This window comes from Antechinus flavipes, chromosome 4 (genome assembly GCF_016432865.1).
Source record: "Antechinus flavipes isolate AdamAnt ecotype Samford, QLD, Australia chromosome 4, AdamAnt_v2, whole genome shotgun sequence".
In the NCBI taxonomy this organism is placed as follows: Eukaryota; Metazoa; Chordata; class Mammalia; order Dasyuromorphia; family Dasyuridae; genus Antechinus; species Antechinus flavipes.
In genome coordinates, this window is record NC_067401.1 from 27,215,744 (window position 1) to 27,242,755 (window position 27,012).

The 27,012-nt window shown below is 45.7% G+C and overlaps 1 protein-coding gene across 1 annotated transcript in view; it reads right to left on the bottom strand.

Annotated features, from left to right (window-relative positions):
- DOC2B (double C2 domain beta) overlaps positions 1-24,649 on the bottom strand; it is a 63,430-nt gene extending 38,781 nt beyond the window's left edge. The window contains exons 1-2 of the mRNA XM_051992202.1: positions 24,117-24,649; positions 638-717 (exon numbers count right to left, since the gene is read on the bottom strand). Coding sequence (XP_051848162.1) covers positions 638-717; positions 24,117-24,492 — 456 coding nt within the window. The 5' untranslated portion in view covers positions 24,493-24,649. The remainder of the gene's footprint in view (positions 1-637; positions 718-24,116) is intronic.
- Positions 24,650-27,012: the final 2,363 nt, after the last annotated feature.

Genomic DNA, 27,012 nt, shown 5'->3' on the forward strand with positions numbered 1-27,012 from the left:
TACCGACTGGTTAACAACAGTACTAATAGTTAGCATGGACATTGTGCCTTAATATTTTTGTTTTTAGTGCCTTAATGTTTGCAAAGCACTTTAAACATTTTATTTCATTTGAACCTCATGACAACCCTAAGGTTGGTACTATTATTACAGAATAGTACAGTTGGTACTATTGGTACAGAAGGCAGGTAATATTGTTACATTTTACAAATAGGAAAACGGAGGCAGACAGAGGATAAATAAGTTGCCTAGGATCACTCAGCTAGGCTGAGATGGGATTTGACTCCAGGTCTTTTTGATCCCAAGTTTGTCACTTTATGCGTTGAGTGCCAGGAGTAATGTAAAGAGAGGGGGAGTAAGGGAGGCTGGAAACTCTCTCCCAGTTCCTCCACGGCCCCTGTACTCAAGGAAGAACAGTGTAAGCAGCTCCCGCCTCCCACTCCCAGGGGGTCTGGTTGTCGTGTCCAGGCTTGAGCCAGACAGTTCCCTGGCGCTGTGGCAGCTGGCACAGGTGTTGTGTGTTCTGCTCCTTAGGGGACCCGCTCTTCTTCTCCTCTCACCACCTGAGGTTCGTCCAGCAGGAAGCAGCTGGTGCCCCAGGGGGCCGGCACCCCCCTCCCCCCTCCAAGTGCACACATACCTTGGCTTTATTGATGGTGCAATGAAGGGCGTTGTTTTCCTGGTCGTAGAGCAAACTGAAGTCTAAGGTCCCCAGGGCAGCTGCAAACAGACAAGAGCATTATTAACTCTGGGCAGGGCCCACTGGGGACAGTGCTGCTCTTCTGTAAAGGAATAAACACCGACAATGCAGCCTGGAGCCTTCTCCATTCATCTTGGGGGGGTGGGGGAGGGCTGTCCTGGGAGAGCCACAACGAGAAGAGCGCTCTTCTGGGAGAGCTCGTGTTAAGCCCTGAATGTGGCCCTCCCCTCTTTGCCATTAGGCCTGGAAATTGGGTTTTAAAAAAACAAGGGAAAAAACCTTGGCGCTCCCATCACCTGTCATAAACTCGATGCATCATCTCGATCCTTGCTAGGATAATTCTCCCTCACTTTGTGTAGTGTCCTTTGCCTCAGTGTCTCCTGCCCTCAGCCTTCTTATCTTGACCTCTATCCTGTCAGGATTAAGTTATGGTCCTTTCCTGGAATTATGGCTTGTCCATCCTTCCAGTGTCCTTGCCCCACTCTCCCCCTCATCTGCCTTTGTTTCCCTTATAAGATTGTATACTCAGGTTTTGTATTCTGTTAGCTAAAACCCTATATAAGTTCCCTGCCTCGGTTTATCTGCACCAAATGCCTTGGACAAGAGTCCCATTCGGTTGGCTAGCCTAAACTCTTCACATTAAAGATTAAAAACCAATCTTTGTCTGCCTCAGTTTCTCGCTGGACCCACTTATGCAACCACTGCCATAAAGACAGGATTGATAATAGAGCCAGAGCTTCAAATAAGATATCCATGGGCAGGGGGTTAGAGGTGTGGTGCCCCCAAGATTTGGAAAATGCAAGCAAAATTTTTTGTCTCTCTTCATACCAAACAAGTCTGAATTTTTTCTTTCTCTTTTATGGGATTTTTACAGTTCCTTATTGGAAAATTCGGGTTGATAGTATAGTATACATATATTTTATGCATTTCTGATTTTCTGAACTTTTTCTGGGCCATCCTGCTGATCTTCTTATGTTATCTAAGGATTCCTCAAAACTCCCCCCAGAATCCCTTTTAATTTCTTATGTTAGCCTGAGATATATGAACACTAAGATGGTAAAGTGTCAGTGTGACAGGGATAACTGTATTCCCTTCCAGGCCATTCATCAAGTGTCTATTCAGCCCCAGCTACAGAGGGTGGGAGGTAATTCAGGGACAAGAAGATCTGGGTTCAAGTCCCTCCGTGAATACATCCTGGCTGTGTGACTCTGGGCAAATCATTGAATCTCTTAGTGAAGCAGGAGGGAACTGTTTCCTTTACTGAAATTGTGGTCCCTTTTAAGATTATCACTCTTAACACTGGGAATGAATATAAACTGCTTGCATTTATGTTTTTCTTCCCGGGTTATTTCTACCTTCTGAATCCAATTCTCCCTGTGCAACAAGACAACTATTCGGTTCTGCAAACATATATTGTATCTAGGATACACTGTAACCTATTTAACATGTAAAGGACTGCTTGCCATCTCGGGGAGGGGGGGGGAAGGAGGGAGGCAGGGGAAAAATCGGAACAGAAGTGAGTGCAAGGGATAATGCTGTAAAAAATTACCCTGGCATGGGTTCTGTCAATAAAAAGTTATAATTATTAAAAAAAAAGATTATCACTCTTCAAGATTGTGTCTCCTATTCCTGATCTCAGAGATCAGGATCTCTCAGGCTCCAAGGAGTAGAGACAGAGCCCCATCCTCCCAGGATTAGAGAAGCAACACTATTCAGGGGCTAATCAACTCCCATAGAAATTCTAAATTCTCATTCAACTGAGGAATCCTGATCTGATCAGCTCGGACTGTCCCAGTCTCCCAAAAGATACCCAATATAACAGCTTCCCTCAACTAAGTCTTTGCAGATGGCCTCAGGTAGCTCACTCAGCTGCCAGGACCCTTCTGCTCACTGAGAAAGCATTCTCAGTGCCAAAAGTCCATTTCCCACGAGAACTGATTTCTATCCAACGATAAACTTTCATTTTGCAACTAATAATTCGGGAATGAGTGAATTCTTTCACTCATCACCTGCGGCCGATCTAAAGGGGATATTTAACAACTCTCTTGTTGCCACTAACCTCTTGACCACCAGGAATTGAGACCATTCAAACCACATCATTAGCACTTTAGCAAAGTCCCTGAAATTATAAATTTCAGCGTCTGGGCAGATGGATATCACACACCCATGAAATCACAAGTCTATTTTTAAAAATGGGCCAAGCACCAGGAATGCAAACAATTCCTGCCTTGAGGAAGCTTCTATTCTATTAGAGGCTGTTGTAATTCCATGTGGTCCCTGGACTCAGATAAGGAGAAGTGGTTTTTCTGATATCCAGAGAGTGCCATGAAAGATCTAGAACCTCAATCAACAGGATCCAGAGTGTGCCATGAAAGATCTAGAACCTCATCCAGCAAGATCCGGAGAGTACCATGAAAGATCCAGAACCTCACCCAACAAGATCCAGTGAGTGCCACGAAAGATCTAGAACCTCACCTAACAAGATCCAGAGAATGCCTTGAAAGATCTAGTACCTCATCCAACAAGGCTGTGTATTATGGCATTTCTGTTCTTATCTTATCTCCCTACTAGATGGAGAGCAGGGACCATCTCTGGGGTAATCTTGAAAATCCAAGAATTGCAATCTTTGTAATCAACCAATTAACAAACATGTATTAAACCCAGGCACTGTGCTAAGACAAAAACAGGCCCTGCCCTCAAGGAACATAGTTATGTTTCTTTGCATTTTACAGATGAAGGAACTGAGGTTTAGACAGGTTAATACTAATAATAGACAAGCTTGCAAAGCTTTTAATGTACAGCATCTTAAGGGATCTTTACAACAACCCTTACTATGTCAGATCATTGAGTTATGATCCTTTATTTCTTCTTCCTTTTATGGCCAAATTCTCAGGAAAAGTTATCTTCCTTTGCAGCTACCATTCTCTCTTTCTCTCCTTGGTAATATGGCTCCCGATCCCGGTTGCTTTTCTGAAACTGTCCTTTCCAAGCCGACCAATGATCCCTTAACTTTTTAAATCCCACAGCCTCTTTTTCTATGGATTTTGACTTCCCCCTGGGAGCTCCCTTCTGCTCTGGCTTTTCTTGGTTCTGTGAACGCTCTGCCCTTCTGGTTCTCTCGCCTCCTCAACTTCTCCTTCCTCTCCTTGGTTGATCACTGTCCCATCTCCCATCCCCTAACAAAGAGGACTCCAAGATTCTCCCTTCAGTCCTCCTCTCTCTACACTGCCTCAAGGATTCAATGCTTCCAAAGCTTCAGTGTTCATGTCTAAGCCAGATGGTCACAAATCTATATACCTGGTTTTAATGCCTCTCCTGACTTGCATTCCCTCAACAGCTGCTGCCTGGATCCTTAGGCTTATGGATTTATTTCCCCAGTTACATTTAAAAGAATTGTTTTACATTTGTTCTTAAAACTTTGAGTTCTAGATTTTCTCCTTTATCCCCATCTTTAACCCCCATTAAAAAAGTACATGTGAAGTTATAGAAAACATTTCCATAAAAGTCATGTTGTGAAAGAAAACATAGATCCCCTTTCTCCCCCAAAAAACTCTCAAGGAAAAAAAAAGAGAGATAGAGATTTAGGATCGGAAGAGGTATTCCCATTCTGGGTACTACAAATAACACACACACACAAACACACACACACAAACACAAACACACACACAAACACAAACACACACACACACCCCCTAAGGCCAGAAAGCTTCCCAAATGGCATCAAGTCAAATAATAATGACTCAATCTGTATTGACACAATCAGTTCTTTCTCTAAGTATGAATAGGATTTTTGATCATAGGTCCTTCAGAGTACAGATCATTGTATTTCTGAGAATATAAGCTTATAGATCTAGAGGGGAAAAGGTTCTTAGAAGACATCCAGTCTAACCCCTTCATTTTATAGATGAGGAAACTGAGGCAAAACGATCAAGTTTTTTGCCTAAGACCACATAACTGGTAAGTGACATGAAGATAGATGTCTCATTGGAACATTAAACTTAACATGTACAAAGTAAATTTGTTATATTCCCTCTCCTAAATCCCCTTCCTTTAACCCCATCGAGGTAACATAGTCAATCAAGTACTGGATTTGGAGTCAGGAAAACCTAGGTTTAAATCCTGCCTCAAATGTGACCCTGTTAGTTATATGACCCTAGGCAAGCGAATTAACCTTTGCCTCAGTTTCCTCAGCTGTAAAATGAATATAATAATAGCGCTTACCTCACAGGATTACTAGGGGGCTCAAACAAGATAACACATGCAAGGTTAAAGTACTATATTGTTGCCAGATATTATTATTATTATTACCAATACTATTATTTGACTTAGTACCATTTGAGAAGTTTTCTGGCTTTTACATGTGTGTGGGGAGACACCTCCTCCAATCCTAAAGTCACTGCCCAACTTACTGTAATAGCAGTCACAGGAGTAGCTTCCCTACAAAGGAGGGGCTGGAAGATTCACTGGACTGAGACCCTTTGAGTCTGGCCCCAACTCTGTCACTAATGAACTTTGGACTAGTAACTCTCCCTCTCGGAGACTCTGTTCCCTCATGTGGAGAAACCAATTCTTGCACTCAATAAACATTCATTAGATGCTTACTGCATGCGTGGTGGACGGGAGGTAGGCCCTTTTCAGCCCTATGTTTTTTCATTTTACATCATAGTCTTGTACCCAGAGCAGACTCAGTTGCAGGAGGAATAAGAAACCCAATAGCAGCTGAGCCTGTTTTCCAGCAGAGGGAGTCATGACACGAATCCAAACGGCCGGATTCTGATTATCCATCCTAACAATGGAAAACAGGCAAAAAGGCATTGCTAAATCCAGAAAACATTTCCAGCCAGTGAAGAAGGATATGTGCCAGCTTATCACACAATTAAGATTCATCCATCCATCTCTGTCTCTCTCTCTCTCTCTCTTTCTCTCTCTCTCTGTCTCTCTGTCTCTGTCTATCTCTGTGTGTGGCTGTCTCTCTGTCTCTCTCTTTGTCTCTCTCTCTCTCTGTCTCTGTGTGTGTCTGTCTCTCTGTCTCTGTCTCCTGTCTGTATAATAAATATAATAAACTTACACACACACACTCACACTCTCTTCTATCTTCCAGAGGTCGGCTCTCCTCTGTACCAGACGGCCCCCACTCCCAGTCCCTTCTGATGAATTTCCCCTCAGTGCCAGAAGGAGGGTTGGGGGTGGTTAGGAGAGATCCAGGTCGGAGGCGCCACAGGAATGGGGGTTGGGGGGCCAAGGCAGGTGGTTTAGGACTGGAAGAGTGGAGGTGGTTGCACCTCAAGGTGTGCGGGCCAGGGGACGGTTATCATGAAGCCTCTGTGGTGGCTCTGTGAGGCTGGTGGCTTTGCTCAGCCGTCCCTCACTTCAAGTCTATTCATTTGCAAGTCAAGGCGTCATCAAAGTCATGGTCCCTTTCAAGAACGAAGGACAAACAACAACATGAGGTGAAACCATGTCGGGGGAGAGGGGGAGGGCACAAGGAGGATGGGAGGGTGGCTGTGAGTGGGGAGAAAGCATGCATCTATCCCATTTCCTAAGCTATCAGTTAAGATCTGTTCACCTTGCCTTAAGTTATGCCTTCCCCTCCTTCCCTCCTTTTCTCTCTCTTTCTCTTTCTCCCCTCCCTCTCTTTTTCTCTTTCCTTCCCTCCATCCATTTCTTACCCTCTCTCCCTCTCTTTTTCCTCTCTCCCTTGCTCCTTCCTTCCCTCCTTTCTCTCCCTTGCTCCTTCCTTCCTTCCTTCCTTCCTTCCTTCCTTCTTTTCTTCCTTCCTTCCCTCCTTCCTTCCTTCTCTCTCTTCCCTCCCTTCCTCTTTCTCCCTCCCTTTCCCTCTCTCCCTTCTTCCCTTTCTCTCTCCTTCTCTTTTCATTTCTTAATATATCCTTCCTCTCTCCCACCCAAAAATCCATGTCTTTTGCCAAAGAATTTTAAAAAGAGAAAGAAAAAAGTTTGGCAAAATTGATGCACCAATTATGTTCTGCAGTATACACAAATCTCCACAACCATTGGTCTCTATCTCTGCACAGAAGGGAGGGAGGTCTGTTTCAAACATGGGGCCTGAGGTAGAGAGTTATCATAAGCTAGAGACAGTTCTGCCTTAAGATCATGAGGAGGCTCCCATGGCCTCTTGGGATTCTGTGATGCTCCAGTGATCCCCCCATCTCCAGAAAGCATTAAGAAAGACATATTGCTTATGGCTTTGAAAGAAGGGGAAGACAGAAGGCTCTGGTTCAGATTAGGCCCCCAGGTAGGGTACAGCCTTCTGTAAGGTGCTTTTCCATTGTGTCTCCATCTAAACACAGGAGGGGTGCCTGAATATGAAGGTAGAAAAGTCAGAACTCTGAGAGGGGATGGAAAAAGCCCAACTTCTTGCAAATGCTGAGGAATGGTTATTTGCCCATTTGCCCACCTGCCCACCCACACCACCAGGAAAGAACACGGGCTGCTTCTGGCCGCTCCCTTAATTAGTGGGGGAAGCCCATTTGGCGGCTGCTCTGCTTCCAAGGCTCTTTGTGGCTCTTGGCTCAGCCTCCGGGAGCTGCTACGGAGGACTCCTTCCTCTCTCACAGGAAGGCAGCTCGTCCACAAAAGGCTTTGCACAGTTATCTGGAGGAAGGCAAGGCGAGAGGCCGGCCTTTCCATTGAATCCCTGCTTCTGATCTGGGGAGAAGGGAGGCTCAGTGGAGCCGGGTTCCCTTTCTTCTGAGCCCAGGCCCCCAGAGCCAGGCTGTCCCTCCATGTTAGCCAGCGGGAAGGTAGAGAGAAGGAAGAAGGGAGGGGAGCTAGGTAACAACAGCTCAAAGGAACCCCAGAAGGATAATGAGATATATTCTGATCTCTACTCCCCGTTCCCCGGGGCTTTGCTTCCCAGAAGGACTTGGATCACAGATAATTCTAGCTCACATCTCTAGGGTGCTTTGCAAGCTTTGCAGACTGGACAGATCTAGAGTTGAAAGAGACCTCAAAGGCCGTCTAGCTTAATCCTCTTATTTTACAGTTAAGGAAACTGAGGCTCAGGGAAGTGAAATAACTCACCCAAGAGCAGAAAGGTAGTGTCAGAGGTGGACATAGACCTGGGAGTTATCACTCTCCCCATGTTATAGATGAAGAAATTGAGGTTAAGAGAAGCGACTTGCTTAGAGTTACACAGTTAATGAGTGTTGAAGGCAGTATCTGAAACCAGGTCTTCCTGTCTCCAGTCACTCTATCCATTGTACCACACTACCTTTTAGATCGCAGAATAAGAGGAAAGAGTATTTATTAAGTACCTAAGATTCATGAAGTGCATAACAATTATTAGCTCGTTTGACATGCACAACAACCCTGGGATGTAAGTTCTATCATCCCCTTCATTTACAGTTGAAAAAACTGAGGCAGACAGAGATTAGGTGACATGTTCAAGGCCATAGAGCTAGTGTCTGACACCAAATTTAAATTCAGGTCTTCCTGATCACTGGCCCAGTGTTCTACCCATTGCACCATCTTTCTGCCTCTAATGCAACCCTTTACTTTGCAGATGAGAAAACTGAGAGGCTAAATGACTTATATTGTAACCTGGGGACTGGAAGGGAACTCATAGTTGATCCTTCTCATGTTAAAGGCCCAGAGTAGTCAAGCAGTTTGCCCAAGATCACAAGAAGAAGCTGGGATTTGAACCTATACCATGCAGTGTAGTGGATAGAGAGTTGTTAGACTCAGAGACCTTTGGGAGCAAATTCTGACTCAGAGGTGGGTGATCTTGAACAAGTAACTTACCCTCCCTGTGCCTCAGTTTCCTCCTCTGTAAAATGAGGTTGGATTCAATGACTTTTAAATTCTGCTATCCCCAAATCTAAATTTCTGATCCATGGTCTCCTCTCTTCTAATTAGGGAGATTAAATTCAATTCAACAAATAAACATCTATTAAGCACTTACTGCATGCCAAACACTGTGGTAGGCATGAGGGATACAAAATTTTAAAAATATATAGAAAATTTTTTTCCCTTGAGAAGCTTATGTTCTACTGGGGGTGGGGAGAGAATATAATACACAGAGCTAAGGTTGAGGAAGAAGACAATAATTAGAGACAGTTGGTATGGTTTCTTCAATTCCCTTCAAATCAAGTTTATGAAGCACCTACTATGTGTGAGGCACAGAACCAAGAATAGGGAAGACAGTGGAGGAGACAGTAATGGAGCTGAAGCCTGCTGGAAGGAAAGCTTGAGCAGAGGAGGAACTGGAAGATGGAGCTACCTTGGACAGAGACAGAGCAACTCGGAAGGGCTGGGGGATGGAACGAAGAGGTACGTTTTGGATTTGGTGAGTATGGGGTTAACCTATGTTTATGGGATCAACCACTTTGAACCCTGGCCATGTAGTGTGGTGGAGAGAGAGTCGTTGAGAATCAGAGACCTTTATTCTGACTCAGAGGTGGATGATCCTCCAAATGTCCAGTGCGCATTTGGGACCGAAGCTCAGGAGAGAGGTTAGGGCAGGATGTGATCTGACTAGAGATGAGAATTGACTCACTGGATGCTGATAAGACAACCAAGGGGACAGTATGGAGAGAGAAGTGCAGGTGACTCAGGATAGTGCCCTGGGGTCACCCTACATGGAGGAGGTGGGACATGATTGGTGACTGAGTAATTCCCGGCATGGGGGCTAATGTGCGTGAATGCACAGAGACCTGGGAATTCAGGATGAAAGGGGGGGATTGCCGTATTCCAGATGGTGAAGGAAGAAAAGGAGCATGACGAGACTGGAAAGGCAGATTGGAGCTAGAGGCTGAAGATTTTGTATTGTGTCTTATGAACAATAGGGAGTCATTGAAGGTTTTTGAGCAGGGGAAGACTTGTATCTCAAGAAGATGTCTGACAGATTAGAAAAAGGAGAAACTCGATTCAAGCAGTTCATTTAGGACATAATCCAAATATACTCAAGAATCGAGAGGTGGCAAGATATAGGGAATAGAGAGCTATATCTGGTCAGTCAAAAAGCCTTGGGTTAAAATCCTGCCTCTGATACTTAGGAATTGTGTGATTCTGGGAAAGTCATTCAACCTCTCTCAGCCTCAGTTTCCCAATCTGTAAAATGAAGGTTAAACTTGGTTATATCTAAGGTCCCTTTCGACTCTACATCTGTGCTAAGAGCTGAAATGAAGGGGGTAGCAAGGTGAGTGGAGGGGATGGGATGGATCCAAGAGATCATAGATTCAGAGTGCACATAACTTGGCAAGGCCTTAGACATAGGAAGGACAGGAAAGGGAAGAAGAGTTAAATCACTTTAGAGGTGAAAGAGACTTGATTGGTCATCCTTTACTTTAGGGAGGAAGGGAACTGACTGCCAGAGAGCAGAGGGACTTGCCTGGAGGTCACATGGGCAGTAATGACAGCTCAGGATTAGAACTCAGACTTCCTGACTTTAAAGCCAACGTTCTTTTATCTTCATGTGTCAATGACTGGGCAGATGACAATACCCTCAGTAGAAATAGGGAAGTTTAGGGGCAGCGAGGTGGCTCAGTGGACAGAGCACTATCTCTGAAGTCAGGAGGACCTGAGTTCAAATTTGGCCTTAGACACTTAACATGTCCTGGCTGTGTGACCCTGGGCAAGTCACTTAACCCCAATTGCCTCAGAAAAAAAAGCTAGGGAAGTTTGGAAGAAGGAGAAAGAGAATGAATTTAGTTTGTATCATGTGACTTTGCGGTGCCTGGGGATCTCCAGGTAGGGGAGTAAAGATGGAGCTTAGAGAAAAACTCAGGCTGAATCTGGAAGCTTTTGAGTCATCAGCCGAGATATGATATTTGAGCCTCTGGAAGCTGATGAGCTCACTAAGGGGGAGGGTAGAGAGAAGAAAAGAGCACACAGGATGGACTTGTAGATTCTGAGGAGAGGAGGACAATGGGGAGAGGTCACGGAAGGAGGAACACTGGAGGGAGAAGTATCATGGAAAACACGGGAGGGAAGGACGCTCAGGAAGAGAGAATGCTTCAGGATGTTGTAAAGAGGAAGATGAGAAAAGGAGCCTCGAGGAAAGGGCAGCTGATTTAACGATCGATAGCTCCTGGGTGACCTTTCCGAAGGCAGTTCTGGAAACCACATTGAGGACCAGGTGAGAAGTGAGTGGGAGACGAGGGAGTGAAAGCATCAAGTAGAGACAGTCTTTTCTTGGTGTTTGGCTGACAAAAGAAAGAAAGCAATAAGGTGGCTAGAGGGCCGAAGGGCCCGGTGACAAGCGGCCTGCTTATGTTTAAAAATTTTTTGGAGAGGACTGTGGGACACTTGGACATATGTGTAGGGAGAAGGGAAGCGGCCAATAAAAAAGTAGATATTGAAGACGAGACAGTGGGGTGATTATCAGGACCAATTCCTAAAGAAGGTGGAGTTGACGACACGGGTAGAGGGACCATCCTTCATAAGGTAAAGGACCAACTCATCCTCTGGAAACTGAGTCCTGAAGAAAGGCTGGGTGAAGAGTGAGAGGGTTTGGAATAGGGAAGAGAAGAAAGTTCCCTAAAGATTCAATTCAATTCAGCAAACATGTATTAAGCACCTACTATGTGCTAGGTGTGAAAGTACAAAAAAGAAGCGATCCCTGCCCTCAGAGAACTTAGATTCTGCCGTGAGTGGTACGGCATTCTCGTAGATATGATGTATACAAAATGAATGCATATTAATTTGGGGAGACACCAGCAACTCAGGGAGTTAGGACTAGGTTACGGTTTCTGTGAGGAGGAAGTCCTTGAATAAGATTTTGATGGGAATTAGGAGTACCAAAGTATGGAGGTGGAAGGGAGGAATTCCACACAGAGGGACAGTCTTTATAAAAGCACTGAGGTGAGAGATGGAAAGTTGTGTACAGAGAATAGCATTAGTCAAGTGTGGCTGGAATGAAAAGTGAATGAAGGGGAATAATATGTGACAATCTGGAAATATATGGTGGACTAAGATGACGAAGGACCTTAAATGCCTAACGGGGAAATTTGTATTTGAACCTAGAGATAATTGGGAGCCATTGAAGCTTCTTGAGTAGTGGAGTCACAGTTATGCCCTGATGGAAATTAGATATATACATAAAAAGCTCATGGCTCAAAAGATGGCATCTATTCATTTGAACCCAATGGACATTTATTGAGTGCTTACCATTTCCAAAGCCCATTCAAAGAAATATATGGTAAAGTGTGTTGATAGAATTGCCCCTGACATGTGTTCTGTTTTAGGTATCGTGCCCAGGTAGAGTTACTTTGTCTCATATCTGATGGTTTCTGCTCAGACTTCATCTTCCTTGACTTCTCTGCAGCATCTGACACCGGTGGCTACTTTCTCCTTCTGGACTGTCTTCTCTCTGGGTTTTCATGGCACTGCTCTCCTAGATCTGCTACTTCGGGTCAGGCAGTTGCTTCTTGTTCTCTCTTGCTATATTATCATCGGTGGCCCCTCTGCCCTGGGTGGGTTTAGCTCAGGTCCAGGGCTCTGTTCTTGGATCTCTTCTTATTTTTCTCATGAATTCGCTCATCAGCTTCCATGGGTCCTACTATCATCTCTATGCCTAGGACTCCCAGTTTGGTTTTCCCAGCTCTAGTATTTTTCTTGAACACTAGTCATGGATCATCACTCGCCTATTGGATTTTCCCAACTGGATGTTCCCTAGATACGTTCAGAGCAGGATTTACTACCCCCCAATTCTCCCTTCTTCCAAATTTCCCTGTGCTGTTCAAGACACTGGAGCCCTTCGAAGTCATGTCCAAAGACACGGTCTTCAGCTCTTCCCTCTCCCTCGGCCTCCTAGCTAATCACTTGTGACATTTTGTGGATTCTATTCCTCGTGGGTCTTGTATCTGGCTCCCTCTCTTCACTCAAAGAGTCATTTCCCTAGTTTAAGCCCTCGTCACCTCCTGTCCAATTACTGGACTCTCTCTAGACTTTGTCCCGATAATAGCCAGCATTTAGACACATTGTGGGCTTTGCAAAACACATTCCAAATGCTATCTCATTTTTCTCCTCACGAGAACCCCGGGAGGTAGGGGCTTTTAACTACACACACACACACACACACACACACACACACACACACATATTTGTCTCCATTTTATAGATGAGGCAGGCAGAGGTGAAATGACTGGCTCAGGATTAAACAATGGTTCGGTGAATATTCTTAAAGCACAGGAGTTGCCGTGTCCCTCTCTTACAAAGTTTCAGATGTTCTTAATTGTTTATCTAGAATAAAATATAAAATTCCTCTTTGGCTTCCACAGTCTGGTTCCGACCCAGCTTCCAGGTTTATTGTTGTACATCATTCCCCTTAGCTAGACTGGTCGGCTTGCCACTACCGCACCCCCCCATTCCACAGAGGCCTTTACAAAAACTTGTCTGGAAAAGCCCTTCCTCTTTACTTTTGCTTCAGGTGCTGGATTGGAGTTGGGAAGACTTGCTTTCAGTATTCCCTCAGATACCAGCTATGGGATCCTGGACAAGTCACTTAACTTATTCAGTCTCAGTTTCGTATTCTGTACAACAGCAGTAAAAGTAGCAGCCATTTCTCAGGGTTGTTGTGAGGATCAAACAAAACGATATACACAATATATATTTATATGTGTACATATATAAAATACAAAATAACACACATATATTTATAACTTGAAAGTCTCTTTCCCCATTAATGGTAGCCACTCTTATTTATTTATTTATTAGAAATTTGAACTTCCTTCAAAGCTCTGTTCAAGTCCCATCTCATATATGGGGCCTCTTCTGTTCCTCCCTGTTACTAGTGTTCTTCCCACTCTGGAAATCATTACCAGTCAACATTCAGGAGTGCCCACTACACGCCAGGCATTTTGCTAAGTGTTGGGGCTACAAAGAAGGCAAAGGACAGTTCCTGTCCTCGAGGAGTTTACAATCTAATAAGAGAGACAACATACGAACAAATCTATTCAAAGCAGGCTACAGACAGGATGAAGAAGAAATAAATGGAAGAAAAGAACCAAAATTATACATTATGTGTATATTTAAATGTTTATCTAATGAGATATATCTCCATATATATGTATGTAAATACATATGTGTATATATACAAACATTATATATACATATATAAATTTTATATAGTCTGTGTATATATAACATATACCATAATATACTAAATTATATAAAATATGTATATATATATAAATATTATAATATACACCATAACAAAAAATATACTAAATTATATATAGTATATATAATATCATACATATACATATATATTATATAACATATAATAAATAAAATATAAATATATAAAAATTATATATATATGGAGAGAGAGACAGACAGACAGACAGAGACAGAGACAGAGAGAGAATTCTTGTCATTTTCAAAGAACCTGGAGGTCCCTACTGCCCCGAGTCTGTTCTGCGGCCACAGACTTTATTTTAAAATTTTTTTTTCAATAAACAAGCATTTTTCTCTTCCCACCACTGGGGGAAAAAGAAAAATAATCTTTATAAGAAATATATACAGTAAAAAAAAGAAAAAAATATGCACAGTAAACCAAGACAAATGATTACATCAACCATGTCCAAACACGGGTCTCATTCTGCAAATTCAGGCCATCACCTCTCTGCTAGGACCATTGTCTCTGTTCTCACGTCACTTTCTCATCTCTCAGCCATTTCAGCTTAACCCTGCCTTCAGCACTCGGATCCTTTGCCTTCTTGTTCTCTCTCAATTTTTCTCTTATCAGATCTCATCCCTGAATGATTCCTACCATTAGACTCTCCTCCTAGGCAAAAGCCACTGCACATAGCCTACAACTGTCCTAACTGGCTACATTATAAATTCATTTTATGCAGTTTCAGCTGGTTATTGTTATTCATCCTTCATTGTGGCTAAGTGGGTAAGGTGGTGGACTGGAAATCCATTGGAGTTTCCTTGACTATGTTTGAATCCTGACCGTAGTTTTAACTTGGCTCCCCAGTGCAGCAAGGCAATTCTTTTAGTCCTTCCTAACTGATGCCTTAGGGGCAGTTGGGTGGTGAAATGGATAGAACTGCCAGGTAAATCAGGAAAACACATCTCTGAATTCAAATTCGACTCAGGCACTTACTAGTTGTGTGACCCTGGGCAATTTTTTAACCCTGTTTGCCTCAGTTTCTCCATCTGTAAAATGAGCTGGAGAAGGAAATGGCCAACCACTCCGGTATCTTTGCCAAGAAAACCGCAAATGGGGTCATGGAGAGTGAGACTCAGCAGCAACAACAACTGGTATCTCCCAATAATAGATGCTTCCTTTATTGCCGGGGATTAAGGGAATCTTTTTACACAAGCAAACTTTCCAAAAAGCTAAGGTTTGTCCCAAAATATTACCTTCAAATCTTAATCTTTTCAGATGGAAATCCTGCTAAAAAGCATGGCAGCTACCTTTTCTCTCTTAAACTAGGGCTTCTGGACACAAAAAGCCAGAACTAGGAACATTATTGTCCTGGTTTGTAATGGAGTGATGCCCTCAGTGTCTATTGAGGCACACAGGGCTGATTGCCCCAACACAAAATGACCCCGGGTTACTATGTTTTTTGAATTCTCATGTCTGTTTTTTTTAAAAATAGCTTTTCCATCTCCCCTCCTTAGTGTCTGCAGTTATTCCTTGCTATTCTTAGTGTGACTGACTCCTGCAGTAACTCTTCCCCACTTCCAATTTGCTGCTTTTAATCTGCTAGAGACTGGGGAAGACCAGATTTTCATGATTATGAAAAATGTGTCTAAACTAAGAGTTAATAGGACCTGAGGAATTCTCCCATGAGTAAAGGAGCAACAGATGCTTATTTCACGAGGGCATCAGTTTTAGTACGTGACCTTTGTGATGTTTATCTTGTAGATGCCCCTTCCCAGATAATAGATAAAGAAGCCAAAGTCTCTCGAATCCATTTTCCACACAGCTGCCAAAATAATCTGCCTCAGGAATATCAGATCTGTCCAAATCACAGCCCTGATCAAGAATTGTCAATGGCTCACTAGCAGTGAATCTAGGTTAAAATGCAAACTAATCAGCTTGGTGTTTAAAGCCCTTTACAATTTTCCTCCAGCCCACCTTTCCAGACATATCACATTATTCCCCTTCATATTAACCTTCTTCCTATTCCACAAATTCGGCATAACATCTTCTAACTGCATACATGGAATGCACTCTCTTATGGTCTCTATCTTTTAGAATCCTTAGCGCACTCTAATTACTAATGCTTACTTACTCTTCAAATTATATTGCATTTATTTATCTGCATAAAAGTGTTTCCCGATAAATGTAATTTGCCTGAGGGCAGAGAATGTTTCTTGATTTCTTTTTATATTTCAATTCCTAGCACATAGTAGGATGTAACAAATGTTTTTACTTAAGTTGGTTTATTTGCTGAAATTTCTTTCCTTTCCTTCTTCCTTCCTTCCTTCCTTCCTTCCTTCCTTCCTTCCTTCCTTCCTTCCTTCCTTCCTTCCTTCCTTCCTTCCTTCCTTCCTTCCTTCCTTTCTTTCTTTCTTTCTTTCTTTCTTTCTTTCTTTCTTTCTTTCTTTCTTTCTTTCTTTCCTTGCTTTCTCCCTTCCTTTCTCCCTTCCTTCCTTCCTTCCTTCCTTTCTTTCTTTCTTTCTTTCTTTCTTTCTTTCTTTCTTTTTCTTTCTTTCTTTCTTTCTTTCTTTCTTTCTTTCTTTCTTTCTTTCTTTCTTTCTTTCTTCCTTCCTTCCTTCCTTCCTTCCTTCCTTCCTTCCTTCCTTCCTTCCTTCCTTTCTCTCTCTCTTTTTCTTTCTTAGGAGAAAATACTATGTTGTGATCCACATTCAGTCCCTATATTCCTCCCTCTGGATGCAGATGGCACTCTCCATCACAAGTCTATTGGAATTGACCTGATACACTTCATTGTTAAAAAAGAGCCATATTCATCAGAATTAAACATCGGGGGTGCAATGGATGGAGCACCAGCCCTGAAGTCAGGAGGACCTGAGTCCAAATCTGGCCTCAGCCACTTAACACTTCCTAGCTGTGTGACTCTGGACAAGTCACAACCCCAATTGCCTCAGTAAAAAATATATAAAAAAAGAATTAACCATTGTATAATCTTTCTGTTGCTGTATACAATGTTCTCCTGTTTCTACTCAGTTTATTTAGCATTCAGTTCATATAAATCTCTCCAGGCCTCTCTGAAATCATCCTCCTGATCGTTTCTTATGGAACAATAATATTCCATAACATTCCTGTATCATTTTCAATCATTCCCCAACCGATTTCCCACTCAGTTTCCTGGAACTAAAGTCTCTAAAGAAATAACAGGTGAAATTAATGATCATTAATAATTTGCTCTCTTGTGTTGAGGCAGAGCGACAAGAATTTTCCCTTACCCCAACAATAAAAGTTGAATTGAATTTAAAAAGGGAATGGCACTAGCCTGGTCTCAGCAACAGAAACGGTGCCCTTTGTCTCAAAATAACTCAACCCATATGGTCTTGCTCAACACCGAGGTCTGACAAACGTTTCAGTCTTTTAAAAAATGAGCTAAGAGGAGTTTGGTGAAAAATGGAAGCTAGAGTGCCATCACCCATCATTGCAGGCCGTTACAGAAGGCAGGTGCTCATTCAGTGAGGACAAAGGTACCACTGGCAAGATTCATTGTTCTCCTGGACCGGTTAAGAGGGAAAAAAACAACCAGCCATGTTGACATCAGCCAGGATTTGGATTTTAGCATCCTGCATTTGGAATTAGTTTAGAATTTCCATGAAAAATTTTTAGCCTCACAAATAATTGAAACGCAAAGGGTGAGGCGGCCACTTGGAGCTCAGCTAGTCCCACCCACTCATCTTGCAGAGGAGCAAACTGAGCTCTAAGAGGGGAAGTCACTTGCTCAGAGTTAGATAGCAAGTCAGTCTCAGAGCTGAAAATTAAAATCAGGATCTCCATCCAAAGCTCCTCCCCTGCGCTAAGGGAATATCTGGCAAAAGAGCCTCTTTTTGGGGGTGGGAGGAGGATTGTGAGTCGGGGAGGTTGTGACTGTGTTGATCCTCTAGTTTCCAGTGATTTGGGCAGTTGTCATTTTTCACTGAAATTCTAAGTGAGTTCCATATGCCCAACAGTATGACTCACTGATGACATGGGCCGATGTCCACATTAGCCAGCCTTCACCCCCGAACCAGAACTGGATAATGTCTGGACTTGACACAAACCTTTGTTATCCCTAAGCTTAAGACCAGGGTGTGAATGGAGCCAAAGAAGAAACTGCCGAGCTCTTTAGCTCACCTATTTCTGCGAGGAGAGAGCAATCTCATTGAAACAAGAGATCTAAATAAGTGAGAGATATGGGTGACATGATGATGTCATCAAGGAAAGAATGCTGGGACTAACCAGAGATGACTACAGATGCCTGAGAATACAGAGGCTGAGGGATGTCGAAGGCATGGCAGTGAGGGGAATTGAAGGGGACCGGTTTTAACAGTGGTTTTTCTCCTCTCCATCACTTTGGATTTTTTGATTTATATTCAGTTTTTGTGTTTTGTGCTTGGGCTTGAGATGACTATTCCCGAGGACAGGAATTAGAAGAGAAAAATCAAATAAAAAACTCCAAAGAATGTAAATAGACCTCACTTCTTTGCCCTGTGTCTCAGAGAGAGCAGACGCCCTAATTTTCTTTTATCAGAACAAAGATAATCCAATAATTAGGGCAGCAAATAGCATAAATCTGGCTAAAGCTGCCATGAGCCATCTGGTCTGAATTATCCCAGCTTAGACTCCAGAAATTGGTTGTTGGGGTGGATGAGGTAGGACCAGGCCGGGGCATGGGACGTCCAGTGGGAACTGACATTTCACTCAGCTTGGATCACCAGGACAGGAGCTGGGTTTTCTTGGACTGACTTTGTCATTCTCCAGGTCACTTGGAACATAATTATGATCCTGTGGGTTGGGGCAGGTAGCCTTATCAAACCCATCTCTTCCCTGTTGTGTCACATGATTTTTTTTCAAGATTGAGCTTAAAGCATCATCTCTTACAGGAAGGCTTTCCTGATTCCAGGTGATAGGTCTCTCTCTCTCTCTCAATCTAGAACTTGTATTTCCAAAACTACATATCATAACACTTTTGTACCCTAAACAGAAGCTAAGCTCCTTATCAAAAATAAAGCTAACTGACATTTTATATCAGGATTAAAAACATTTTTAATGTGAGATTTAGAATTGGTAGAAAGCGTAGAAGGCAGCTAAACCAACTGCTTCCTTTTACAGCTGAGGAAACTGAGACCCAGAGAGGGTAAATGACTTTAGGTGATAGATTTAGGGCTGGAAGGAACCTTAGAGACCACTGAGTCCAAATCCCCTCTCCATTTTACAATGGGGGAAACTGAGGCTTAGAGAAGGAAAAGGACTGGTGCAAGATCATACCAACAGGAAGTGACAGAGATGGGATTCAAATTTAGGTCCCCCCATTCTTTCATTGTTAAGTCTCATAAATTCAAGACATTGTGATCATCCCTATTTTATAGGTGAGGGAACTGATATATAAAGGAGTTCCATGACCTACCTAGGGTCACATAGTTAACAAGTCTCTTGGCTGGGATTCAGACACTGACTGGCCTTTCTGACTTTCTGACTGGCCAGCACAATATTCCCTTTTCTTGAGGACAGAAAATGTTTCTTTCCTGTCTATAACCCTAGCGCCTAGCACAGGGTTTGGCATATAGTAGGTGCTCGATAAATGTTCACTAGATTGTGGAATTTCAGTTATCTCAGTGACAAATTCCTTCCCTTGTTATTTATTTGGCCTGGGGGTAGATGGGGCACATGAGATCTATGGTGACTCCATGGTAAGTTTATAATTGTTATTTATTTGCTCTCCCAATCAAATCAATGAGCACTGATTGAGCACTGACTGTGTGCAGCAGGCCTTATGCTTTAGCACATTCTGCCTCGGGACATTTTAGGTATTATCCCAATGTAGGACACAAATCCCTTCTCTGATGAGGAGAATTTCTTGCATCTGTGATATCTCTGGAAGGAAAAGACTGCCATTCAAATCCCCATGCTGCTATTTGATCAATAAACATTTATTAAGCTCCTGCTATGAGCTGGGTATGGTGCTTACTATTTGCGTGATTCTGGACATATCACTCAACCACCCTGGGTTGTGACTTCCTTTTCTGCAAAATGTACTAGACAGAGGCCTCCAAGGTCCCTTCCTTGACAGAGACTGTCTTAGATCGTGAGAGGTGGGGCAGGCTTCAGAGTCCATCTGCCTGAATTCTCTCTTTTTACAGATAAGGAAACTGAGCTGTAATTAGGAATTATTTCATTTGGGACAAAATAGCTGAGAAGCATGTCCAGGGGCTAGGACCAGAAATGTCCATTTCACTTGGGTCAGCAGTTGGTCTAGCCAAGGAGAAGCACCTTCTGGGTTCCGGGGTGGTGGAAAGGAAGGCTGAAGCTCTAGGGGTCCTCAAACTTTTTAAATAGGGGCCAGTTCACTGTCCCTCAGACTGTTGGAGGGCCGGACTATAGTCAAAACAAAAACTTTGTTTTGTGGGCTTTTAAATAAAGAAACTTCATAACCCTGGGTAAGAGGGATAAACGTACTCAGCTGCCGCATCTGGCCTGCGGGCCGCAGTTTGAGGACTCCTGAGACAGTAGACTACACGAGAATGGATCCTAGGGAAAAGGGAACTTATGCCATATGATTCCCTGGAGCAAAATCCCACTGCCCCTGGAGTAATTATGAACTGTGAGGAAGATGTTGGAATACATAGGTTATGACAGCAAAACCAAGGCTACAACTCATGCTTCTAAGCCTTTTCCTTCTTGACACTGTCTCCCTTAGTACCTATCAGTGTAAGCTACTTGTAAATAAGTGAGGAAGTGTTGCTGAAGGAGCAACAGTATAGTTGAGAAGAGAATTGAGTTTGGGGGAAATAGTATCACCCTTAGAACTTAACAAGCATTAAAAAAAACCCCCAATAAACTTGAGATTTCCTGAATACTCCAGGAAAGAATTAAGCTTCTAACCATTCAACTCACGCTCTAGAATGTTATAGCCTCTGCTCCTGGGAAGGAAGTCCTGATCTAAGCATCCCTGTCCTTTCATGACTCACAAAGCCGGAATAGAACTGGAAATGGGAAACATAATACTTCCCCATCTCCTGTAGCCATCTTAGTTTTTGCAGGACTAATCGATCAATCATAAAGCATTTATGAAATGTCTATTATATACCAGGTACTGTTCAAAGATCTGGAAGAAAAAGGGAAAAAAAATAATTCTTGCTTTCAAGAAGCTTACTTTCTCTTGGAAGGAAACTTCATGAATCTAAACAAATACTTGGAAAAATTATCCAACGTAAACACAACTCCCAGGGTTGGGGAGCAGGGCACTAGCAACTTGCGGGGGGGGGAGTTAACATCAGAAGATGCTTCATATAAGATGTAGCAATTGATCTGAATCTGGTAATTCTTAGGAACCAGAATTCTGGGAATTCTTAGGACTCCCAGAGGCAATTCCTCTCCAAATTCCGGCTGGAGAAGGAGTGTGGGGTGAGAGTGGACTTGCCCCAGACTGGCTTCCCTGAGTGTATTGACAGCACTAGCTTAAATGGTAGCTAGGACAAGGAGACCAATGCTGCTCTAGTGCTGCCCAAAGTATGGATGCTCTTTCTGAATCTAAAATTACTAAGGATGGACTTTTTCAGATCTGACAAAGGCATCCTGGAGTAGTGCAAAGAATTCTGGATTTTGGAATTCTAGATTGGAGTTCTAGATTGGGGTCTGAATATCAGTTCTGCTATTTGCTGTCTGTGATGTCTCCGTTTCCACCTCTGTAATATGAGAGGACTTGACTCGATGGCCTTTCGGATAGATGCTTTTAAACTGTAAAGTCTGAGGAATTGGGATGAGGAGACTCTCATCCTTTGTTCCAACATCCAGCTCGTACAGACTATCGAGAAAAATTTGGCCATTTCCAGGACCACTTTTGCTTAGGGAAGTCTAGGAAGTGCAGATTTAAGGATCCCTCCTAAATTTTCCAGGCAAATTCATTACCTTCTAAGGGAGATCTAGCAAATGATGGGTTGGGTTACAAGAGCTTTATGATCCTTTCTAACTCTCAGTATTTCGCTCCCCCATCCTCCTTCTTTCTGATTCCTTTTCACCCTTCAAAACAAATGATCCTGGCAACTGTTGGGTTGTACATGGGTTGATCCCATGGGTTGATCCCATAGGATCACAGCACCCAGTCTGTTCTGGGCCAGGCTCCCTTCAGTCCTCAGATTGCTATGACTCTCTTTAGAAAAGGCACTGCATGGGAAGGATGTAGGTCTAGAAGGAACCTGGGAAACCATTCCGGCCAACGGATGGTTTTACAAAATGTGTGTCAAGGCTTAGTGAGTCTATGCAAAGTCACCCAGCCAGGAGGAAGGATCAGAAGAGTTAAGAGACGTGAATCCAAGGTCTTGAAATCCAGATCTTGACATTAAATCTAATACTTCAAGTCCCCAGCAGAAAGCACTGCTTCCCATTCAGAGCAGCAGCCTTCCCTCCAGAAGTTGGAGACCCCAGGGACTACCAGTACCAGCCAGGCCTCTGCCTCCAGGCCTGGACTGTCCTATTCTTGTCAAATTCGGAGAAGAGGGTGTTTATTTCCTCCCTCCTCCCTCCCCTTCCTTCCAAGCCTGAGGGTCAGGTGTCAGTGATCTCACCGCCAAGTATAACAAAAGCAGACTTTTCCAGGGTGGGGGGCAGCTTCCCCAGAGCTCCCTCCCTAAACCGAATCAAGCCAGAAAGGTCCAGATCTTGGGATGTGGAGCAACTTTGCCAGGGGCGCAAGCCTCCACTGTCCCCATCGGCCCTTGGGGTGGGGAAGGACGATGTCCTCCCTCCCCCCACCCCACTTTCCATTGTTAACCTCAGAGACGATGAGGAGGCTTAATTCACAGCCCAATGTCCTGGTCACTGAGGGAGCCCCCCAGCCCAGCCCTGCCTCTGTTGATGCCTTTTCTAAGAAGGGATGCGGGGAGGAGGGGAGGAGGTCGCTGTGCAAGATGGAAGGGGGGGGGGGAGGGAGAAGAGCAGCTCTCCACCCTTTGGAAGCAAAGGCGTAACAGGTGAACGGGGGTGGGGTGGAGAGGAAGGAGGAGGAGGGGCCATCAGGGACTGTAGGCTAACGAGCCCACAGACATTTTCCCGGGAAAGGGAGGCCCCAGAGAAGGATTGGGGAGGGGGGGGGGAAGGAGAGACATACAAGGTTTTTTGAAAGGGCAAATACGCCCAGGTTTCCTGCTGCCTGCCCCGGCGGGCTCCGCCAGCTACGCGAGTGAAAAATAATCCGAGTGGCCGAGGGTCCTCTCCCCGCTCCTCCGCAGCTCCCTCGGCTTTTCTCTCCCCCTCCCCCTCCCCGAGTCCCTGGCTCTGGGAGGGACAATGTTCTGCTCGCTTAGGGCAGCCGGGCCGGGTGTGTTCAGCAACTGGTGTCTCCCTGGATAGCAGCATCGCCCTGCCAGGGGGAGAAATGGCCAGTCTGCTCCGTGCCCGACATCCTGGGACTGGAGGCTGGGGCCCGGCAGCGTGGGGAAGGGGCCGGGATAATCGGGAAGCTGGAGCCGGCCCTCGGGGACGCCTCCTGAACTTCCAGCCCCCGGGTCCCTGCGCCCAGGAGGCAGGAAGGGGAAGAAATAGGGAAGGGGGCCTGCCGGCTCAGCCCCAGTCACACGGAGGGGAGGGAGGGGAACAAAGGGAAGGGGGGGTTTGGGAGGTTAGGTATTGGGGAGGCAAAGGGAGAGTGTCTGGCTGTGTATGGTGAGAAGCAAAGGGAGAGCGAGTGAGTGAGTGAGTGTGTGTGTGTGTGTGTGTGTGTGTGTGTGTGTGTGTGTTGGGGGTAAAGGAAGAGAGTCTGGTTGTGTGGCTGTGAGCAAAGGGGAAATGTGTGTGTTTGTGAGAAGAGGAAGGGAGAGCGTACTGTTGTATGTGGGGAGGGGCTGGGCAGAGGGCTTTCCCTTTGTTGTGCGTTGAATGTTGTGTGTGTATGTTGTAAGGAACCAGGGGGGAGTGTCTGTTCTGTGTGATGTGGATAGCAAGAGGACAGCGTTCAAGGGGGTGGGGGTGGGGGTGGGGAGCCGGGGAGAGTGTGTAGTGTGAGTTATGGGGAGAAAGGGGAGAGCCCTGGAGGTGTGAGCGTTTTGTGTGCTGTCTGGCAGGGGAGAAGGGCTCTTGTATGTAGGGTGGGGAGCGGGGGAGAGTGATTTGTGTTTGTGTATTTCTGCGTTTGTGTATTTGTGCGTTTGTGTATGGGTGTGTTTGTGCGTTTTTGGATGTATGTGTGCGTTTGTGTATGTGTGCGTTTTTGTATATGTGTATATTTGTGCATTTGTGTGTGTGTGTGTGTGTGTGTGTGCTGGCGGGGGCGGGGGATGGGAGAAAGCAGGGAAGAAAAGTCCAATACTTGGGGGAACTTACTGCAGTCATCCGAGTCGTAGCCCTCCCCGTCCAGGTCTTCGTCGGGCTTGCAGGCGCCGCCGCTGCCGCCCGCCGAGGGCTGGGGCTGGGGCTGGGCCGGGGGCTGCCGCTGGCGGCTGGGGCTGGGGCCGTAGGCACCGAACAGCTGGTCCACATCCTCGTCGTCGTCCCTGGGCGGGTCGGAGGGGCTGACCGAGGCTTGGCTGCCGTCGGCCTGCAGGGAGCCGGTCCGGCTGACTGCCGTCGGGAGCCCCCGGGGGAAGCGGGGGAAGTAGTCGGAGATCTGTTTGATGGGCTTGATGGGACCCGGGCACACGTCAATGGCCATATGCTCCTGGATGCTGATGGTGGTCTTTTCTCCCCGCCGGAGTGTCATGCAGGCAGCTCTGGCCCCCCCGGAGCCCCTCGGAGAACGAGCCGGGCCAGGGCACGAAGCTCTCGAAAGGGCGCCGGCAGCGGGGTGCAGTGAGCCGGGGAAGCGGGGCGCGCTTCACCGAGAGCCGGGAGCCGCGCTGGCGCCCTCCTCCGGAGCCCCCGCCGCCGCCGCCGCCGCCTCCGCCTCCGCGGCCACCGTGCGCATCGCGCCCGCCTCTGCCGCCGCCGCCGCGTTCCGCGCCCCCAGACGGTCCGGAGCCTGCAAGGAGCGGGCAGCGAGCGCGCCGCACTGGGCTCAGCCCGTGGAGAAGTGCGAGACCAAGGGCTGACAGGCAGGGGGTGGGCCCTGCCGGCGTCACTGGGTAGCAACCAAGCAGGATGGAGGGAGCGGAGGAATGAGGGATGCAGGGGATGCGCTCGCGCTCACGCACTCACGGGCCAGGCCACAGAGGCAGGTGCACCCGGACCGGGCGGCGGGCCCGGGGCCCCGGAGGACCCGCGCGCACCGCCACGCCCCCCGGCCCCGGGCTCCCCAGCAGAGGGGGCCGCCCAGCACCTCCAGAACTCGCTGGCTTGCTGGCAGCTGGAAGGCGCTGGGGGACTTGGACTGAGGAGCAGAGCCACCAGCTCCCAGAGAAGGCAAGGGGGATTTTTTGCAGCTGCTAGGAAAGATGACTAGAACTGGCCCGAGAGGAGACGTCCTTGCTTAAAGGCCCGCTGTGTGTGTGCTCTGAGGCAGACTAGGGGAATGGAGTCCCGAGATCCGGCTTCGAATCAGGATTCAACCACCCGGGTAACCCCGGGAGAGCCATCTCTCTGCTCGGGGCCTCAGTTTACTCATCCATCAGATGAGAGGCACGGGCGAGATGGTCTCTCAGATATCCAGCCACATAGTAATCATATCTGGCACTTATGGGACCCTTTAAGGTTTGCAAAGCATTTTACATGCGATCATTTCACCTGAGCCTTCTAACTCCTCTCCCCATTTTACAAGAAGTGAAGCAGATTTTCAAAGATGAGCTGCCCAGGGACGGGAGCTGGATTCCAGCTCTCCCGAGGCTTTTCTCCTTTCAGATAGCACAGGTGGCCAAAAGGCTTACCCATTCTCTTACAGCAGAATTGCCCGTAATGGTGGATCCTCCCTCCTAATAGGAAATACAGTATGGCAAAAAGCAACTCAAAGCAATGGCCGCAGTGGCTGACAAAGTATGCATCATTCTGTTCTTAACAGTTCCCCACTGATCTCCTCAGAGTGTGTCACAGCCCTGGAATCCAAAAAGGTCCTTCTTCTTTCCCTCCCTACCTCCTACCTTCCTCCCTCCCTTCCTCCCTCCCTCCCTTCCTCCTCCCTCCCTCCCTCCCTCTTTCCTTCCTTCCTTCCTCCTTCCTTCCTTCCTTCCTTCCTTCCTTCCTTCTTCCTTCCTTCCTTCCTTCCTTCCTTCCTTCCTTCCTTCCTCCTTCCTCCCTCCCTCCTTCCTTCCTTCCTTCCTTCCTTCTTTCCTTCCTTCTTCTTCCTTCCTTCCTTCCTCCCTCCCTCTTTCCTCCCTCCTTTTTTTCTTCCTTCCTTCTTTCCCTCTTTCCTTCCTTCTTCCTTCCTTCCTTCCTTCCTTCCTTCCTTCCTTCCTTCCTTCTTCTTCCTTCCTTCTTCCTTCCTTCTTTCCCTCTTTCCTTCCTTCTTCTTCCTTCCTTCTTTCCTCTTTCCCTCTTTCCTTCTTTCCTTCCTTCCTCTCTCTCTTTCTTCTTTCCCAACAGCCTGACAGCAACATTGTTAATCGTGTTAGGAGGTGACTATTGTGTTAGAAGGTGGCACTTGGCTCCTTACTTCCTAGTTTGCTCATTGGTGCCATTTCCACAGGCCTCATGACATCTGGCAGATCTGAGGGGCTGCAGAGAAAGCTCAATATGCAGTGTTTCAAATGAATCATTGGTTTAGCTCCACAGCAGCTGGGTGTCTGGGGCCTGATTATCTGATTTGTGAAGTCACATTTGTTCTTACTGTTGATCATCAGTTTATCATACTTATAGAACAGCCGCACGTCAAATTTGTGAGCGATTGTCTTCTGGTGCCGGATCATGGGGAACACACACGATCTCTTGATTCTCTCCCCCTCCTCCTTCACAATAGAAATTTCATTGTACTGAGGGTAGGGTGGGAGATACAACCTGGAATCCCTGCTTAAGCTCCACAAGTGTTTATTGTGAAATGTCTGCTGTGGGCTCAGGCTTGCTCTAAGTCATGAAGATCCCTGGAAAAGGTTCTATAGTCAGTCCTTTTCCTGAAAGAACCCGATACTTTTGAAAACTAACATCTGGGCTATCATCTGCTATCGGAGGTTGGGAGAAACAATGAACCTTTCCATCTACCTGCTAAAAATCAGATTACTGCCCCCACAACGTCCCCACAAGATAATACATGTACCACAATCCCCATTTTATAGATGGAGAGACAGTCTTAAGAGAGGTGCAGGCACCTGACCAGAGTCAATCAGTTATCAACCAATAAGCACTTATTAAATACTTG